General features: G+C 31.6%; 3 protein-coding genes and 1 non-coding gene across 7 annotated transcripts; 1 reads left to right on the forward strand and 3 right to left on the reverse strand.

Annotated features, from left to right (window-relative positions):
• Positions 1–620: 620 nt before the first annotated feature.
• On the reverse strand, positions 621–2,588 carry Wbp2 (WW domain binding protein 2). Of its 2 annotated transcripts, XM_076419178.1 has the most exons (8): positions 2,426–2,588; positions 2,164–2,338; positions 1,949–2,108; positions 1,842–1,868; positions 1,609–1,704; positions 1,246–1,548; positions 1,064–1,149; positions 621–1,000 (listed from the first exon to the last, which is right to left on the reverse strand). In XM_076419178.1, exons 1-8 carry the CDS (start codon positions 2,479–2,481, stop codon positions 947–949), a joined length of 957 nt encoding a protein of 318 aa, XP_076275293.1. In that variant the 5' UTR covers positions 2,482–2,588; the 3' UTR covers positions 621–946. The 2 variants fall into 2 exon arrangements, with proteins under 2 accessions (XP_076275293.1, XP_076275294.1); XM_076419179.1 differs by lacking the exon at positions 1,842–1,868 and having other exon boundaries at positions 2,426–2,587.
• Positions 2,589–2,813: 225 nt separating this feature from the next.
• On the forward strand, positions 2,814–4,044 carry endos (endosulfine alpha). The gene is made up of 3 exons (XM_076419188.1): positions 2,814–2,960; positions 3,032–3,197; positions 3,296–4,044. Exons 2-3 carry the CDS (start codon positions 3,038–3,040, stop codon positions 3,511–3,513), a joined length of 378 nt encoding a protein of 125 aa, XP_076275303.1. The 5' UTR covers positions 2,814–2,960; positions 3,032–3,037; the 3' UTR covers positions 3,514–4,044.
• On the reverse strand, positions 4,034–15,227 carry LOC143206557 (uncharacterized). 3 transcript variants are annotated; one of them, XM_076419161.1, is made up of 16 exons: positions 14,963–15,227; positions 12,741–12,911; positions 12,411–12,688; positions 12,158–12,355; positions 11,974–12,042; positions 11,848–11,923; positions 11,581–11,789; positions 11,358–11,485; positions 11,074–11,298; positions 6,077–6,248; positions 5,858–6,025; positions 5,628–5,802; positions 4,860–5,455; positions 4,609–4,722; positions 4,386–4,547; positions 4,034–4,335 (listed from the first exon to the last, which is right to left on the reverse strand). In XM_076419161.1, the coding sequence occupies exons 2-16, from the start codon at positions 12,907–12,909 to the stop codon at positions 4,201–4,203; spliced, it is 2,874 nt and encodes a 957-aa protein (XP_076275276.1). In that variant the 5' UTR covers positions 12,910–12,911; positions 14,963–15,227; the 3' UTR covers positions 4,034–4,200. The 3 variants fall into 3 exon arrangements, with proteins under 3 accessions (XP_076275276.1, XP_076275278.1, XP_076275275.1); XM_076419163.1 differs by lacking the exon at positions 14,963–15,227 and adding an exon at positions 13,058–13,114; XM_076419160.1 differs by lacking the exon at positions 14,963–15,227 and having other exon boundaries at positions 12,741–13,128.
• On the reverse strand, positions 13,451–13,523 carry TRNAF-GAA (transfer RNA phenylalanine (anticodon GAA)). Its single transcript has one exon. It is a non-coding gene; the product is annotated as a tRNA-Phe (tRNA).
• Positions 15,228–19,327: the final 4,100 nt, after the last annotated feature.

Genomic DNA, 19,327 nt, shown 5'->3' on the forward strand with positions numbered 1-19,327 from the left:
GTATTGTGTCATATCCGCTAATAACTTTCTAATGAATTATTATTATGTTGATGGAAGTACTGACTAGATATTAAAATGTTTTTTATAAACATTCATAATTCAATCGAACTTTGTAATTACTATTTTATCGATTAATTTTGCTACCGTTTAACTGGCTTTAGTTGAGAGAAGATATATAAATATGGTTCTGCCCACGTACTTCCTTTGATTTAGCGTAGGGAAATAGAAATTTTAGATTAATAGAAATTTTTAGATTTTAATAATCAAACATTGAAGTATATTTATTGAAATATTTTTGTATATTTTGTGTTTTTGTCATAATTGTACATTATATTTATATGTGCTTTATGCAATTTATTATATCCGTTAATTCCATTCATCTGAAACATTTAATTTATACATACAACAAATACATATAATATGTATCAAAGGAATGATTATCGCAGAATTCTGTATAATCCTGATACAGATAGACCAATCCCATGCGTTACAGTAAACCTTAGTTTTAATATTTGAAGACGGTTGTTAATAATTTTTAGCAGAGAATATAATAAACATTTTTAATAAGAATTGTGCCTATCTCTAAACACTTCTCATTACATATAGAATAAAACTAACAATTTAGATTAGAAGCTTTATTAAACAAATATAACAATTCAGTTTGTTTGAAATCAATAGACTATAAAAATATGCTACATGCATAGCTTGTGACAGGTTTATAATTTAACAGATAATTTTAACACACTATGTCAAGAACATAAATAATTTCATTTATACATAATAAAATAGTCCATAACAATATTTTAAAATATAAACTCTATTACATAAAATAATATTGATTAGAGTAAGTTATGTATAATGTATTAACAATATATATTTATTTATTCTTTGTTTCCTTGTAATTCATATATAAGTGCAGATTATTATATACCAATGTAATCAAAACTTACTGCTCTTTCTTATTTGGATTTGTTGCTTGGTTATAGGTGGGAGGGTTTTCCTAATAATGGAGAAGGAATTGATAAAATTTAATTGATATACCTTGGTTGCATGTAAAACTTACATAATAGGCTGGAGGTGGTACATAGGCCATTTGAGGCCTGTTTGGATCATAGTAAGCTGATTGCGCTGCTTCGGCGGCTTTAGCATCTAAAAGTTAAGACATATACAGATAGATTTTGAACTAAGTATAAAATATATGAGTAAAAAAGATATATTTTTAGCAATTAATATACGTATAAATACCAGCAGAGTTAGCAAATGCTCCAGCTTGTGGAGGATATCCTCCTGCTTGGGGGGGATAACCTCCTGCCTGTGGGGGATATCCTCCAGCTTGTGGAGGATATCCACTAGGTCCTCCGGAAGGGAATCCTGAAGCACCTTGCTGAGGATACCCTCCTGGGCCACCATAACCTGGAGGTCCATAACCATTTGGCTGTCCAGCAGGGTAAATTCCAGGATATGGAGGTGGTGCATCAGTCATAAACACTCCGTCCGTTGGTGGTTGTTGTGGAAAAACATTGGTAGGTGGTACCCATCCATAATAGCCTGCAAAAGATAAACATATTTTAGAACTGAAATTATCAAGTATGCAAATATTAAGTAAACCTTGAGGTGGTGGCGCATAAGCTGGAGGAGGTGCTGCATACCATTGGGGCTGAGGAGGTTCATATGGAGGTGGGGCATTCATAGCACCTCTAGTAGCTACAACAAAAATAAAACCTCTAATGTACATCAAAAACTATTAGTTAATCAAGCATTGATTTAATTTAGGAACCTTATCAATTTTCTTGTAATAGATTTTAATACATTTGATTATCCTCTATATATCTTTTGCTTACCACTGCTTGATATATCATCATTAATTGCTGCGCAAAAAACAATATTTTATATTAAATTTTAGGCCCTTATACTTTTAATAATGTATGTGTATACTAAGAAAACCTACCATAATGAGCAGCTCTTAGCAATGCTTGACCAAAATCTATTGCCCCACCATGTTTAAAAGTCATCTTAAATTTTGCTTCTCCTACCCAGTTACCATTGGGTTGTGCTCTCACTTTCCCTTTTACATAATTTGCTCCGAAAACTGGTTGTTCAACTTCTACCTGTGAAATTCCCAGATTTTGTAAAATTTATTTGTATATAAGTATAAAAACAAACCTCACTGAGAGTTACAAATGGAAAACTGAAACTTTGCATTTCATCAGAAAGGGAGTTATTGTTAAAAATAACACGGTGAGTGGTAAGAAAAATCCTTCCATTTTTTTTACTTCGGAAGGCACTAGCCTCTTGTCCTGACCATTCCACATTGACATTATCAGAAAACAGTAAGATTCTTTAAAAATAATAGCATTAGTCACAATTCTAATTAATACTAATAATTGTGAAATAATCACATACATTACTGTATTCTTATACTTACTGTTCCCCAGAATGTATCAACACTCCTCCGTTTATATGAGCCGTATTTAAAGACATTTTTATAATAGCAATTACCAGCTTTATTCTATAACAATGTAATTTCTCTAGAACGTTAGAAAATGAAAAACAAGTAAATAATATAGTCTAGACAGTGCCGGTAAAATTGATTTCTAGTTTTTGCCTCTTAGTATATATATCCTTTCGATGACTGCGCCATCTACCCAATTTTTTTAATATAAATAATTTAATCAAATATACATTTAACAGAATTTAAAACTATTCTAAAATTGCAAGTTTTTTTTGCTATTTTGAATGTTTACCTTAAATAATAAATATAACTAGTTTCTTTTAAAACCAAGGTCTTCTTTTAACCGACTTTTAACTCATTTGTCATTTTCTTGTCTTGTCAACAACAAAATATATTCTCATTAAAAAAATAAGTTTTTCCAAAGTTTAGCGGATTTTACCATTGCTTCTACATTAAAACGTGTTGAAACTGCATTTGTAAATTAAACATTTTGAATTCTTATAGATTGGTAAATAATTTTCAATATATATTTTTTGTCTAGTATTATAGATTGTTTCCTTTATTTTTATCACTTTAAAGTTGACAATGAGCGACGATCAGTCCGATCAAGCACAATTAGAAATGTCTCCACAAGAATTGGAGAAAATGGAAGAAGCCAAATTAAAAGCAAAATATCCCGCTATACCAGGAGGCCCAGGAAGACTAGGAGGTCACTCTGCCTTTTTGCAAAAGAGGTTAGCTAAAGGTAGGGCAATTGTAATTAAAATATTTCTTTGCTTATATAAATATTTTAAGATGTATTTATATGATGTATCAATATTGATTGAGTTGTGATATTTACAGGTCAGAAGTTTTTTGATTCAGGTGATTATCAAATGGCAAAGCAAAAGATGGGTGGTATTAACAAACCCCCTCTGAAAGTGCCTGGATCTGTGCCATTTCCAACTGGTGAAGCAATACCAACTCCTGAAACTGTTCCGGCTAGGAAAACATCAATCGTTCAGCCCTCTAAATTGTCAGCTAATATAAATCCACCAAATGTTGGATCAAATTTAAGTTAAAAATTAATGACTGAAGATAAAAAATAATATTGTGATTTAAAAAATTGGGAGCACTAAAAGTATTTTGCCAAATAATTTTTATTGCATATGTTAAATTGTTTTAATGTGTTGTATGTTTGAAATTTTGGCAAAATATTAAGTGCCCTTGTGTTGCATAAACTATTTGGAAAGATTTAGAAGTAATGATATCAAAAGATCAATTTGTATGTATATAGTTGTTTTAGATGTACATCTTGATTGTTAATTGAAATATAAATTTATTTGTGTATTTTTTCTTGTTTTCAGTTAAAAGTAAAATAATTTCTCTTTTGCAGTATTTGACATTTTCTAATTAAAATTAAAAGATTAAGATGTGCTAACATTTTCAGTGTTTTTTCTGATAGGTTTAACATTTTGTGTAAATAAATAGAAATAAATATTAGACAATTATTTATTTATAATTTTCAAGTTTTGTCACTGAATAAAATAATTCAGCCATTTATTTCAAACAGATGTTTTTATAGAAGGAAATAAATACCCATTATAAGAGAATAACTTTATTCTTCTAATGAAACCTAACAATACAAAAAATGATACTATATACAGTTAAAGAAAAGAAATACAAAAATGTATCTATATATAATTGATGAAAAATCAGCAGCTAGACATATATATGTTCAATATGTACAGTTTTTTAAAGTCTGTTATTTAGGTTTCTGAAGTAATTATATTATTTTCTGATGAAGATTGTGGTCCATTTTGCAATACTAAATTTCCATTTTCATTTAGAACTGCTTCCATGACTAAAGCTACTTGTTTTTCGTCACTAGTGCAGTCCATTTCCTATAAATAATCTAAATTAATATTTACTTTATTGTTTAACAATTACGTACCTGGGATTCTGCAATGTTATCGGATTTTGCATGTAAATCTTCGATACCATTGCTACTGTCTACCTTTTTAATATTTCCACCCTCTTCTATGTAATATTCCTCTACTAGTCCATCACTTCCCTCATCTTCATCTTCTTGTGATATGTGGTGTGCAACCATGCTCTTTTTTTAAGCAAATATAAAAATAATTAGTCATAGGATTTATAAAAACATGACAAAATACCTCAAGAATGGCATTAGGCTCTGCTTGTTCCTCACTAATTATTGAAAAGTTAGATGCATTTATTAGATAATCCTGGGTAGTTCCTTCATATCTATAAAATCCCCAAATCCACAACTAAAAGAAAATCATACTAAATATATATATATATATATATATATATATATATATATATATATATATATATATATATATATATATATATATATATATATATAGTAATATGAAATCATTATATATTAACAGACACTTACTTGATTTTCCATGCATTTAATATAACCTAAAACCTTCATAAAGAAATTGTTGATATTTATCTTGGGGTGGTCTTCAATAAAATTCCATGCTTTCAAAACAATTTTTTTTTGTGAACTGCTCAGGTCTCTAGCGAACGCTTTTTTTAACGGAGAACTATAAGTCTCTCTCAAGAATTTCTCTAGTTCTATCAACTTGTCAATTACCAGAACTATAGAAACTGAAGCAGATTGATGCCTGTTAGATTTATTCTTGGAAAGCATTATTAGGTCTCTAAGTTTTTTAAACGGGGCGACTATGTTTTCGTTGATGCGATTTTCCAAGCGGTGAACACAGAACAATTCCGGTGTCACCTTCTCTATCCACTCACTATGAACGTAACGAAATAAATCTCCCGTTTTCGATTCCAGTCCCATTTCTTTTGCTTGAATTTCAATATTTTTTAAGCCGTCAACGATGGTATTAACGGGCAATAACGGCAGCATTAGAAGCATGTTATAAATGCTTCGGAAATTGGAGTTTAGTTCCAGTTCTTTGGCTAATTGTAATCCGCAAATTACTTTGTACAAGTTTTGAGTAAAGTAAAATATAGAACCACCTAAAAATGTAAAGCACAAATCAAGATAGGATTAGTGATTGTAAAAATAATTTATACCAACAATGAAATTATAAAACTTTCATTCCTGAGATTGAAAATAAAATCCGTTAGTAATGTATACCACAGGAAGAATTATTAAATAAATAATAATATATTGCTTGATTAAATTTACCTATGCTAGATTCTACATAAGTTTCTCCTAAAGCATAATATAAATTTGCCTCATAATCGGTAATAATTTCATCAGGTCGTAAATTGGGTGCAAGAGTATAATACAAGAAATTAAATATTTTCTTGTAAAGATCTTGCGATTTCTGATTAACCAATGCGAAGAGTATTGGATAATACTAAAATCCAAAATGTTAAGTCTGTTACTAAATAGTTATTGTCAATATTACTCACACTTTCATGGACCCAGACGAGGACAGTTACAAGTTGGTAATAGAAATCCTCCGTGTCTATATTGAATGAGGCATCGACAAACATTAATTTGCTATCTGAATATTGTCTGATAATGTCAGAATTTGAGAATACCACTGCTTTGGCACCATCAGTCGTTTCGAACTTATCCTGGTAGTTAAATGTTGTAATTAAAATAAACAATTAAAGACGTAAAATTACCTGATAGAATTGCTTCTGATTATCTATAAAATGTATTCTGTAGTAAACGTCATTTTCAATAGTATTGTAAAATTCGTCAAAGGAATGTACTGAGGGCATATCTGCAGTATTATGTTTACATAGTTCATTAATAACTTTATTTAATGGTACTAAAGACTTTATATAAGGATCCCTAAAAATAAGTATCTTATTCCGTATTATATTTAATAATAGTGTAAAATATACATAATAAAATAATAGGTCTAGGAAAAGATGTCGCAGCTTTATTCAATTTGTACTGTTAGTATATATTTGAAGATCTCAATAAAATTAAAGTAACTTGAAAACTTGAAAAAATGTGCTCGGTCTTGATGTCATCATCTCAACTATAATTCTTATGATTTTGATCTAGATATTTTGTGTACTAAGATAAGCTCACACTCTTTAATGTACGCAAATTCGATGGCTTTGACATTTCTCTACAAAAAATAAAAAATTTCCCCTGAGTAATTAGTGTATACAGACGCAAATTATGAAACAATCAACAATGAATAGGACACAAAATTTATTAAAATCCATTGAAAACTTATAAGGTTATAGTGGCGCTACTCCATCATAGATTGTATGCGTTGAGAAGGATACAATATTGCAGCTCGAATGGGAAGTTTTGCCGCACCCAGTGTACCAACCAGACATAGCAACTTCTAATTGAACGGCAGGAGTAAATCTACCAACGGCAATATTCAAAAAGCAGATGGAACCTTCGTGAAGTTACCCGATGAAAGCCTCGAACGATGAAGAAAGTTTTTCATACAGCTACGTACAATTATGACCAACCACATGATTATTAGCAACTCCGCCAGCAATTGACACTCCAGAAGTTTTATTTTCTGATGACGGGCCGACAATGTACCAATTGTGAATGACAATAAGATAAATAAAGTGTGGTATAAGTCCGCTGGGGTCGATCAATCGAGGTATAGGCCTCCTGTCAATCGTCGGAAAGCTGTTTATAAAGATCATATAAATCGCTTCGGAGAGTTGGCGAGGAGACAAACCGAGAAGAGTAGGCTAGATTTAGACCCAATAGAGGTTGTGTACGATAATCCTTCAGGCGTCTTACGACGGTACCATCGGCTGTGTACGAGGGTGAAATGGTTTGTCAAGTTTATTTCAGATCCGAGCCGGTGTTCGCCAAGGCGATATCCCCTCTCCACTGCGTTTCAACATAGCAGCGGTGTAATGGATGCAATAACGCGAGAAACGTTTAAAAACAAACATGGCGTTCAATTTGACGCTACAAACTCTTTAACCGATCTCGCGTTCGCTGACAATCGCGCTATATTCGTTAATACAGACGTATCATTACAATGAAGACTAAAATCCGCCTCTTTCGAACGCTTATTCTGCCAATCCTTCTGTACGGCTCTAAGACTTGGGCACTGTTCTAAAATCTAAAATTTGTAAGCTTGAAGAATTTAAAATGCGATGCCTAAGGTAAACTCTGCCTGTTTCTTTCCGAGATCGCAATAGATATTAAGTAATTCGTGTAAGATACGACAATTATATAGTGCACAGTTGAATAATAACAGTTCAATTGAAAAGTCCCCGGCCTGACACATAGATGGCGTGACTAGAATTAAATCCATATGTTTTTTAGTTAGCCGTAACTCTCAAAATATGCGTTTATAAATTTGATAGCAGTCGGATCATTAGTTTGTGAATTATAGCATTTTGAGTGAAGCAATTTTTGTTATTGTAAAAAAATTGATAAAAAGGAATTTCGCGTGTTGATAAAATATTGTTTTTTGAAAGGAAAAAATACAGTTGAAACAAAAACTTGGCTTGATGCCGAGTTTCCGGACGCTGCCCCAGGAAAATTAACCATCAAGGATTGGTATGCTACGTTTGGACGTGGTGAAATGAGCACCGAAGGCGTTGAACGCAGTGGACGCCCAAAAGGGTTGTTACCGACGAAAACATTTAAAAAATCCACAAAATGATTTTGAATGCCCGTAAATTGAAATTGAATGAAATAGCAGACACTCTAAAGATATCAACTGAACGTGTACATCATATCATTCACGAATATTTGGGTATGAGAAAGCTTTGTGCAAAGTGGGTGCCGCGCGAGCTCACTTTTGACCAAAAACAACGACGAGTTGATGATTTGGAGCAGTGTTTGAAGATGATCAAGCGTAAGAAACCTGAGTTTTTGCGTCGATATGTGACAATGGATGAAACATGGCTCCATCATTTCACTCCGAAGTCCAATCGACAGTTATCCGAGTGGACTGCACACGATGAACCTGCTCCAAAGCGTGAGAAAACGCAACAGTCGGCTGACAAGGTTATGGCGTCTGTATTTTGGAATGCGCATGGAATAATTGTCATTGACTACCTTGAAAAAGGAAGCACCATCAATAGCGACTATTACATCGCCTTATTTGGCCGTTTGAAATGCGAAATTGCCGAAAAACGGCCGCATTTGAAGAAAAAGAAGTGCTGCTTCACCAAGACAATGCACTGTGTCACAAGTCAGTGAAAACGATGGCAAAAATCCATGAATTGGGCTTCGAATTGCTTCCTCATTCACCGTATTCTCCAGATCTGGCCCCCAGCGACTATTTCCTGTTCTCAGATCTCAAAAGAATGCTCGCTGGGAAGAAATTTTACTCAAAAAAAAGCAAAGGACAAATCGTTCTACAAAATGGTATCGAAAAGTGGGAAGGTCGTTATAATCAGTGTATCACCCTTGAAGGGAATTATGTTGAATAAAAAAAACTAATTTTGCCAAAAAAATGTGTTTTACTATGGTAGGCCGGGAACTTTTCAATTGACCGGGTAAATACAGAGGCGCAGGTTACAATGATTTAGACATGTCTGTCGAATAAAATACGAACAAATGCCTCAGATTTTTGATGGGAGATTCAGAAAACAGCTCCTAAAAAAAAACATGGACCAAAATCATAGAAAGCAGTCTGAAATATAAGAAACCAACATTGTCCGACCACCAACTGCGGAAAGATTTAGTGAAGAATGTCCTACAGAACAACAGCAGCGTATTGGTTAAGAAGCAGACATTCCCCCAAGCGCCGATTATGGATTTATGATGATGATGAACACCTTCTGATTACCACTTGTTCAGATTGATTCACACATAATTTCGAAATGCTGAAGGAGTGTGAAAATGGATCGATGATTGGATGGCTTTTTTGACATAGTATTACAGCTTATAAATATTTTATATTCTAAGATATCAAATATTGTACCAATTTATCTCAATAAATGTCGTTTTAAAGTGAAAAATTATCAGAATACACGCAAGCACCTAATATTTTAATTTTAATTGACTATTATTTTTAAATTATAAAGCTTATTATAGCCTGTATACAAATTATTAATAATAATCCATTATCCTTTGTAATATTTGATTATCTTTATTTGTAGTCTTTAATATAAATATGATATATGATATTCCAACGTATCAGACCGTATTGTATCTGTTTTAACTCGAATAAAATGGGAAGGACAATGTCTGATTTTAAAATTAATTTAAAAATTGCGATAGACAATACATTCGACATCGTGATAACGTGAGTTCACTGTTATCTTGGATAGACTACTAGGTGTACTGGAATGTCATTACAGTGTTTAAAAAATAACTACATAATCTTCAAGAAAATGGAAACATTTATTTATTTAAAGTATTGGCCATTGGATTCTATACATCTTATCCATCATTTTAGTTTGGCCTTTGAGCAAAACCATTTATCGAAGCATTCTCTAACTTTTTCGAAATTGGTGAAGTGCTGCTCTGCAAGCGCGTGTCTCATTGATTCGAAAAATTGCAGGTTGAACGGGGCAAGGTCTGGAGAGTACAGCGGATACGATAATATGTCCCATCCAAGTACTTTCAATGCTTCCATGACCCGTTTTGCTTTATGAAACAGCGCGTTATCATGCTGTAAAATTACTCACATGTGCTCTCGGGCCCATTCCGGAGGTTTTTCGATCAATGCATTGTTCAAATTGCAATTGTTATCAGTAGCGATCACTATTAACTGTTTTACCACTAAACCTAACTAACTGCTGAAAACTGTCACTAAACCAGTTTTCAGCAGTTAGTAATACCCCACGCCACTCTGGTCCTACCAAATATAGAGTCTTGAAACGAAAACGATTTGGCCTTGGAGTCGATCGGCCGGCTTTGCTAGGTTCTCAAAATAAATCCACTTTACCGTAACTAATCTCCCGTAACTATTCGATGTAGAAATGACTTCCGATCATACCTTTGAAGCATTTCATAGACGATTTTTCGATTTTCTATTTGCTTGTCATTCAATTGATGTGGCACTCATCTTTTGGATTTTTCGTATTGCTCGTAATCTTCGGCCAATTGTTTTTTAGTTTAGTTTGGGTCTTTATCCAATAACTCTTGCAGTTTATCATCTTCAAACTTTTTTGGGCTACCAGAACGTTCTTTATGTGACGCATCGAAATCACCACTTTTGACTTTTTTTGAAACCACGCCTTACATGTTTTTAAGGTTAAAGTATGCTCACCGTAAGTTTCCACCATCAAACGATGATCCTCAGCTTTTCACACTTTTTTCTTTTGATTAAATAAGGAAATTAATGCGTGCCGCAAATGCATGTCATCATCCAAGAAAATTTGCATTATAAATGTATACATATATATATATAGTACCCTTAGATATTCATGAAAATCCTTAGAGTCGTTTGTAAAGTGGTAAATATATTAATAAACAAGAAGTACTCTTTAAATAGTATAGGACAATATTGGTTTTGCTATTTCAAGAAGTTTTACATAAAAATTTTCAAATGCTAATCATAATTTCATTGTATTTATTCTTTTCTACTTTATTTCCTTCTATCGTATTTTTAACTACTGAATATCTCTAACATACACGTAATTTATACAGCTTATACATTTTGCAAATAGCCAATAAGATCACCATAATAAAATAAAAAATGTCATAAAGTAAATGTACTCACAAACTGCATATTTCGTCATAAAGGTTTCTAAAATTGAAAACTTTATCTTTTTGCATTCTTTTATACATAATGCTATAGAACATTTGTTTCCTTCGATCATTTGAATTAGGTGGTGGATGATTATGTGATACAGTCACTTCAATTTCGTTATGGAATATTTGAGTATTTATATGTTTTTTTTGGATAGCCTTTGCAGGACAATTAAAAACTATGCACTGTATATGCCTGAAATACAAATCAGTGATAAAAAGCAATAAGCTACCAACGCAATTTGAAAATCTTACCTTATATGGTGTTTTGTTAACCTATATTCATACAAATAGTTATCAGCTTTTATATATTCTAAATGATATAGATATTTAACTGTAGAACATGGAAACAGTCCTAATGGTGAATTATATTTTTCTTTAACCTACAGAATCCTTACTTTAATATTGCTAATACCACAAAACCATTGATATAAATCAACTATAAAAAATATATATCAAATAATAATATATAACTTACTTGAACTTTAATACCACTGGGAAATACCACCACTTCATTATTATTACTACCCGTATTAATCATTGTCAAGTTTGAACTAGTTGAACTGTTTCTTCTCCTTTTAATTGATCTTCTTTTTGGTGAGTTTGGTAAAACAGGTTTTATAGTAATTGGTAAATTTAAGTTATTTAGTAGGCTTTCCATTTGAGGTTCATCATCATCCAAAATTTCTACACAAATACACTAACTAAATTATGCTGTTTTAGATATAAAATTAATGCATTTTACCTATAACAATATTTTCAGTATAAATGGTATCATCTGAGGCTTTATCAAAATTATTACACTTTTCTCCTTCTAAAACCTACCCAAATAAATTTATATTAAATTTTAATTTAGCTCAATTATACTCACTTTTAATAACTCTTCTTCGACTTTATCAAATTTCTTATCAACATCTGATTTATTTTCAGTTTTATTTACCTAAAATATGTTTATTAACATTATGCTATATCAAAATATTATGAATTTGCACCTAATATGATATGCTCTAAGATAATCTCAAATATTACACTGACCAATTAATAAAAATACTGACCTCCTTCTCAATATAATCTTCAAGAGACTCCATTAACAGAAATTCATCAGAATTAATGCTGTCATCATCATCAAGAGACATTAATTCTCTTTGTTTCTCATCCATACCCAAACAGAATCTATGGAATTCATAAAATTCTCTTAAGATTTCCAAACACTTACTACAAATATTTTGAGACAATCTATCTGTAGGAGAAACCTAACAAAATAAATTTAATTTAGATTATATGCAGTTTAAAATAAACTCTTTTTACTTTAAGTGGATATAAACATGTAAGAATTGCCTGTGCTATAGTATGTTCTTCATCAATTTTGTTATAAATGTTATCCATGGCTATTTTTGAGTGACTCATACATAATCTACACATACTATTTGGATCAACAGATTTATCATCATTTGAATTTCCAGTTTGTAATACATTACATTTTGTTTCTTTATTAAGTTCGGTATCATCATTTTTATTGTACTCATTAGAAATATCAGCTCTATTTTTCTCAGGTTTGCATAAACGAGGCAAAGTTCCAGTTTGACCTAAAGTTATACAGTGTCACAATAACATAGCATAATATTTACAGGATACAACCATCATCATCAAAATGATCCAAACAAATGAAGCTTGTAGGCCTTGGTTCTTCATGTTCTAATTGTAGTGACTTTAGCCACTTTTTCTTTACTGCATGATTTTTAGGAAATAATACACCGACTTCGTTGAAACAATTTGGTACAAAGCATTTGGGTCGGTTACCTTCCATAGCTAGAATCATTTATAGGTATATGCACTAGAACGAATTGGGCTAGGTATTTTACAGCATAGACATAGCGAAAGAAAATTAATAAGCTGTACTAGTCATAAAGTCATTGAAACTAAGCGTGATCAAAATAAAAAGCAATTATACAAACATTAAATACGAATGGACGCCAAGTTTTAGGTTATCTGACATTTAACCGACTGGAGCCGCCTGTAGTTCCATTAACTCTTGACAGATCCCTTTATCATTCAATTAGCCAACTATTAACTCAATTTATAATAATAACACTTAAATATATATAATATATTAAAATATAATAATAACTGAATAAAAAGTTCTTCCAACGATAATTTATTAATAAATATATAATATGTTTGTATAACAATATAGTAAGTATAATAATATATATAGGAATTGTTATTATCAATTAGAACGCATAAATAATTGGAAATAAAAATATTTTAACCTCTTGAACATAGTAAAAATCATATATTATAAAATGTTAAAAATGATATAAAAAACGAAATATTATATTAAAAACGTTTGCCGAAACCCGGGATCGAACCAGGGACCTTTAGATCTTCAGTCTAACGCTCTCCCAACTGAGCTATTTCGGCAGTTGTCTTATGTTTGGCATTAGGCTTTGACTTCTAATTTTATTATATTATTTTAAAATCAGTAAAAATAATTTTGTTTTTATACTTCTAATATACTCTCTAATTTCAAACTCGTTGAATTAACAGAACTATAAGGATGAGGATATGGCCCTAAATGGAAATTATATATTAAAATAACAACGGTCTAAAAATCTTGGCTTATTCAACCTAGAATTTTATTTTAATAACATTGTCCGGTGTGGGTGCACGTGCCAATATCAAGCCTTTGTCCAACGACAAAGCCGCTATACCCCCACCCCTTTTAAAAAAGTCGCGTCCGCCTGACCGCGAGGCGCCCACGACTGTTTCGTCGCCTATTTTGACGGGAAGGCCGATCACGTGATTCGGCTAGTGTCTGCAGCCAGTAATGGTGCAAAACTACGTTGCCACATAACATAAAGATTCTTAAAAGGTTTTCACAGTACGATTATAAATGAATAATTATACAATAATTCGACAACGTGCAAATATTTTATAGAAAAAAATATCAGGTAGAAAGTGGAAACGAAATAAGAACGGAATTCTTCTTGTAATAAAGAATTGATTAAATACTTTTTTAAAAACGATTTTAAGTATTTTAAATAAAGATAATCATTAATACAAGTCGTACACGTGTTATTGAAATATATATATTTTGGTGTATAGTTGAGTGTTTTCATTTCATGTAATCATAAAAATGATTGTATTATTACATACAGCACATATTTATAAAACATTAATAATCTAAATTAATTTATAAAAAATTCAAAATTATTTATAAAACGTTTAAATTTAATTACGATTTACAGAAGTAAAGTTATTTAGGATATCTACCATACCATACATGTATGTGTTTATCTTTCTTATGTTATTGGGGTTAATTTTAGGAATAGAATAACAAAATCAAATATAACTTTTGAATTAATTAATTAATAATAATAATGCTCATAATTCAAAATAAATTTTTTGTTGTGAAATAAAAATAAAATAGAAATTACGCACATATACGATTTTTTAAACAAGTTTTACTTAAATATTCTTATATAAAATATACAAAAAATAATTTAGAATAATTATTAGTATTTTTTATTTCATTTGTCTAAAATTAAATTGCCATTCTTTAAGAATAAGACATAAATAATAAAAACGAAAATGAAAACATGAATATTATTAGTAGTGAGTCTCGTATTTAAAGTTAAAACCGAGTAATTTATCTTGTAAATGTTTATTAACTGGCACATTAATACTACGTTTTTCAAAAGGTTGTAGTTAGAAAACGAACATATTGAGCGGAAAGAAGATCTATCGTTAGGAATAAATGGTATTTGTTACTAAAATATATCTTTAATATTTTATAAAAAAATATGTAAATAAAAAGACTGATTTTTTTCCAAGTCAACGTGACAACATTTCATACAGACTTTCTAACCAACAATCAACTCATCCGTTATCGTCATGGCCGCGTAGCTGGTGGCCGTTCCAGTCTCGGTCTTATTGCGATTTTTTCAATTCGGTCAGATCTCCCATTTTGAATCTATCGATTGTCCGATTTTAAAACAGCCTGCCATGTAGTCCCGTTTTTTCGCGACATATAATAATTTTCAATCGTTCTCTACGGGGTTTTTCCGATTTAAATCGAGAAGACCTCTGCGAATATTTTGCTGCGAGCACCGGGCGCACGCGCACAATAATAGTCTGAGGTCGAGACGTGGTGTTGTCAAACGTACCGGTTTTTATTAGAATCTCTGGTACGTGTTTGTTTTTTGATTTATGTTGTTTAAGATATCTTTATGTAATAGTGATGCTCTTGATGGGTATATAAGCGTTTTTGTTTTGCCGCCTAATATTTTTGTAAAAGCTTAATTGATTTTAATCTGATGTGTTTTTTGTATTTATTGAACTTTTGTTATAATATTAACACTATTGGGATCTATGCATATAAGAATATGTTGCTTGGTTTATTTTTTTTAGTTCTATACTGATATATAATACAGTACATTTTTTAATTTATTTTAGGGACACTTGGCAACGCTTTGGAACACCCGACTTGTCGGTCGCCAACCCAGACTCTCGCCGATCGTCGACGAGCCGAAGTTCCAGACTGGAGACATGCTCGCGCCAAACAACCGACAAGGACAGCCTTGGACCGGTGGTATTCGTCGCATGCCGCAGACAGAGACGGATGGTTTGGAGAGGCTCGCCGAAAACGGACCTTTGTTATGTAAGAATCAGTAGGAACTCGACCGGCGTACCTGTCGTTTCGGTCAGTGTCTGTGTAGAGCGGTCTTACGGGGAAGGGAAGTGCTATCTCGTCGAGAGAAAAAAGTAAAGATGAAGGCTGCGTAGAGCGAGAGGGAGAGATAAAACGAGAACGAAAAACCGTGGACGTAGTGACGGTGTTTCCGTTTTAGAGGTTTTTGGTTGTTTATTTTGGTTTTGTCATAGTTTTCTAATCTATCGCCATCGAGACCATGGAAATTGAGGATTACCTTTGATTAGTGGTGCGGTTTGTGGTGGATGACGTGCGGATAAAAACAGGAAAAAGTAACAGGAGTGAAGAGTTTTGTTATTGTTGAGTGGTCTTCAGTTGACTTTCGGTATCGATGAGGATTAAAATCGGCGAATTTTCGTGTTGAAAAATACTTCTTATTAGCAGTGAGTATAATTGTCAGTATTAATTGGTTCTTTTTATGTAGTTTTGCTGGTCTAAGCACAGGCTCTCTCAACATATCGGTGTATTTTTAAAGTGATCCGCTCAAAAATATGAACGTCTATTTTTATTTTTATAGATTTTTTACTTGTTTATGTTACTTTAGCATGAACCCAACTTATGGTTTTGATGAATTAAAAATATCCACCAGCATAAAAGATAAGACATTTACGTTTAAACAATTAACAATATGTATAAAAGTATGTCATAAACCTCCTCTATATTTTTAAGAACTATTCTGTTTAGTTTTGCACTAATTACTCGCGGTCGATACAGTTTTTCCACAGCATTGGCTAATGAACGACACTTATAATTATCAGTTAATTTCTGTGTATAATTGGGCGTAATTCATTAATATAGCTTACGTTCCGTACGGAATACTTTTTAGATCTAATTCGTAAGAATCACTGACAAAAGTTTCTATCATCCCACATACACGCTAAATATAATACTTCTTTAGAACCGGATTTATATTAATTTCTCTGGCGATTATTTTGTATATTATAGTTTCGGTCAGCGTGCATTCTACATGAAAGCGGCATTCAAAATAATTGTCGAATCTTTATTCGCAGACATCCTGGTTATGTTCAGTTCTCTACGATTGTCAATCATTTTAGAAACTTTTTCTTGTTCTAGGCTTGTTTTGATTCACAAGTCGATGGCCATCTCATAGAAAGTTTATAAACGAAGAATTCTAATCTCTTGAATAATGTATTTGCCTTTTTTTCTCTTATTATACTGACAACTTTTTATGTAAGTGGTAGTCAGTTATATAAAATTTATTTGATAGTGACAATTAATTCATGGGGGTTTGACAGATTTGAGCGTTTTGTAAGTTTTTTCTCATAATTATTCGAAAACAGATCATATGAAAACATCATATAGTGCTAAAAGTAATATAAATATATGCAGATATTAAGAAAATATAATAGGTTCAGGGTTAATTTACCTTAGTTTCGGTTGTATGACAATTAGAAAAATTAGGTAGATAATTATCAGATGATGGAAATGTGGAAAATTATATTATTATAATAATTTTTACCTAGAATCTTTTGAATATTTCTAGGGATTATATAAATGTTATGATTTGCAATAAGAGTAACTTGAGGCTGTTTATTTAGGCTTATAAGAGTAGTAAAGCCATATGATATCGCTAGCTACATTCTTCCTCCCATCTTACTGGAGGTATTCAGTAAAATTATACTCATAAAAAATACCGATTTTGAGACTAAGTAAAATACTTTATTAATATAGTTGACCTTATGGAAAATGACACTGATTTTTAATTTTACTTTAGATGATCACTGAAATGTCTTTTTTTTCATTTCATATTAAAAAATAGTTTCTTGTGTATTTATAAAGTTTTTTTTATATATTCATATTTTAAAGTTTCCTTTTTAAGTTTAACCCTTTAAGAATATACCCCTTATGGGAATTTTTTTACTCCTTATCTTTAGATACCCCTTAAGATTTTTTTTGGGCATCTGGGCAAGTGCGTTATTTTGATGGATTTCTTTAATAAACAGTTTTTTAATGAACGTTTGTATCCAGATGGTTCAAAAAGTAACAATAGTAATCTGATTTTATTACTTAACCATTTTGGAGAGAATCGATAATCGTTTTGTATATAATGAAACTGAGACAAACAGGTTACTCTTTAGTCTCTTGTTTTGTCTCAGGATCAAATTGGTGTTAAAAATCAAAGCCCCATTCATAATGTTCAAATTAAGGATTTTTTAGAGAGATTTATAAACCCAAAATTGTACCTAAAATATTACTCATTGTGTTTACTAATCCTCTATTGGCCAATCGCTGATCCTCCAGAACTATATCTTGTATTTTTGCAGCGTTTTCTGGTCTTTGCGCAGTTTTTAAACGACCTTTACATGAAACTTCTTTAAGCCTTATACAACCACTCTTAAACGAACCAAACCACTTTTTTATGTGTGCATAAGTTTCCGTAGTGTTTAAAAATGTTAATTTTTCTCATTGACAACAATATACTGATTGACGTGTCAGATCTGTAAATAACGAATGAATTGATCTATCGAAATTAAACCAACAAAATGAACAATCTGGTATTGATGGTAATTTTACTAATTGATCGATTGATGCTGAAAAGATGGTTCAACGTTGTTGAAAATTATAGAAATAATTTTGATTTAATCAATTTTACATCAATTTTTCTTTTTTCTTGATTGAGGAGGTACCGTCGTCTAGAGGCACGAATTTTTGGTATTTGGGCAGAAGAATGTAGTAGAAGGCCCATTAAGAAGGTCTTATTTTCCCCTGTTACCTCTTTAGGAAAGAGAGTTAGAAATAAAATTAAATATGCTGCTGATTGGTCACTGCCAAATTACCTATTCCTTCCTAATGGATCGAACTAAGAGACCTCTGTCGCAATTGTGAGTCTCCCATGTTTTGGCTAAAGGCAGAAATGTATTAATGTCCAGAAGAAGTCATAAGCCCAAACTATTTGATTTCTTCAAGGATATACATAATTTTATTATTTGTTTCTTTGTCTATATATATGTTTTGTTATTTCTTGCTTAGATTTGATTACTGATTTCATTGTTTTTAAATTCTAAGCTCGGAAGATAATTTCAATTTTGAAGAATTCCCTTAAGGACATGTTCTTAAAGGGTTAAAAGTTTTTTTTCCAAATTTATAGACTAAAATATTAAATATATATTGGAAGGAATAAAATATGACTTAATTCCTGACTCTAATACGTATTTGTACTATGTTCAACATGTTTTTATGTTTGTCTGTACCGGATATGGTATATATTTGTAGCAATATTTCGAGTGCTATGTCTCGTTTGTTATTTAAAACAGCCTCACCGACTGGTATAAATAACGATTTGTTATATTTATTTTTCGCTTTTTCGCGGTAATATAGTTGGGATTTGGAGAAATGCCTAGTGAAGGCCATTTATCATCCTTCCTATGCGTGGCGAATACTTAATTTCGCTTCCTGAAATCGTCCGAGATTGGGGATATTTTACAAGGTTGCACGGCGTAATATTTGTTCGATAAACGAAAGCGCATTTTTTTTGCTCGTGGAATATTGAATT

Source organism: Rhynchophorus ferrugineus, unplaced genomic scaffold, assembly GCF_030347505.1.
Source record: "Rhynchophorus ferrugineus isolate W39M unplaced genomic scaffold, kcgeb_rfMv2 rfM1, whole genome shotgun sequence".
NCBI classification, from domain to species: domain Eukaryota; kingdom Metazoa; phylum Arthropoda; class Insecta; order Coleoptera; family Curculionidae; genus Rhynchophorus; species Rhynchophorus ferrugineus.

Bases quoted from the DNA above. Each gene is read 5' to 3' on its own strand.
- Wbp2 (XM_076419178.1), bottom strand. From the start codon at position 2,481: ATGTCTTTAAATACGGCTCATATAAACGGAGGAGTGTTGATACATTCT. The intron at 2,339-2,425 runs GTAAGTATAAGA...TTATTTTTAAAG, and splicing joins TTGATACATTCTGGGGAACA to AATCTTACTGTTTTCTGATA. The intron at 1,869-1,948 runs GTAGGTTTTCTT...TTTTTTGCGCAG, and splicing joins GCTAAGAGCTGCTCATTATG to CAATTAATGATGATATATCA.
- LOC143206557 (XM_076419160.1), bottom strand. From the start codon at position 12,921: ATGATTCTAGCTATGGAAGGTAACCGACCCAAATGCTTTGTACCAAAT. The intron at 11,924-11,973 runs GTGAGTATAATT...TTATTTGGGTAG, and splicing joins TCGAAGAAGAGTTATTAAAA to GTTTTAGAAGGAGAAAAGTG. The intron at 4,723-4,859 runs GTAAGTGTCTGT...ATTTTCTTTTAG, and splicing joins TTAAATGCATGGAAAATCAA to TTGTGGATTTGGGGATTTTA.
- endos (XM_076419188.1), top strand. From the start codon at position 3,038: ATGAGCGACGATCAGTCCGATCAAGCACAATTAGAAATGTCTCCACAA. The intron at 3,198-3,295 runs GTAGGGCAATTG...TGATATTTACAG, and splicing joins GCAAAAGAGGTTAGCTAAAG to GTCAGAAGTTTTTTGATTCA.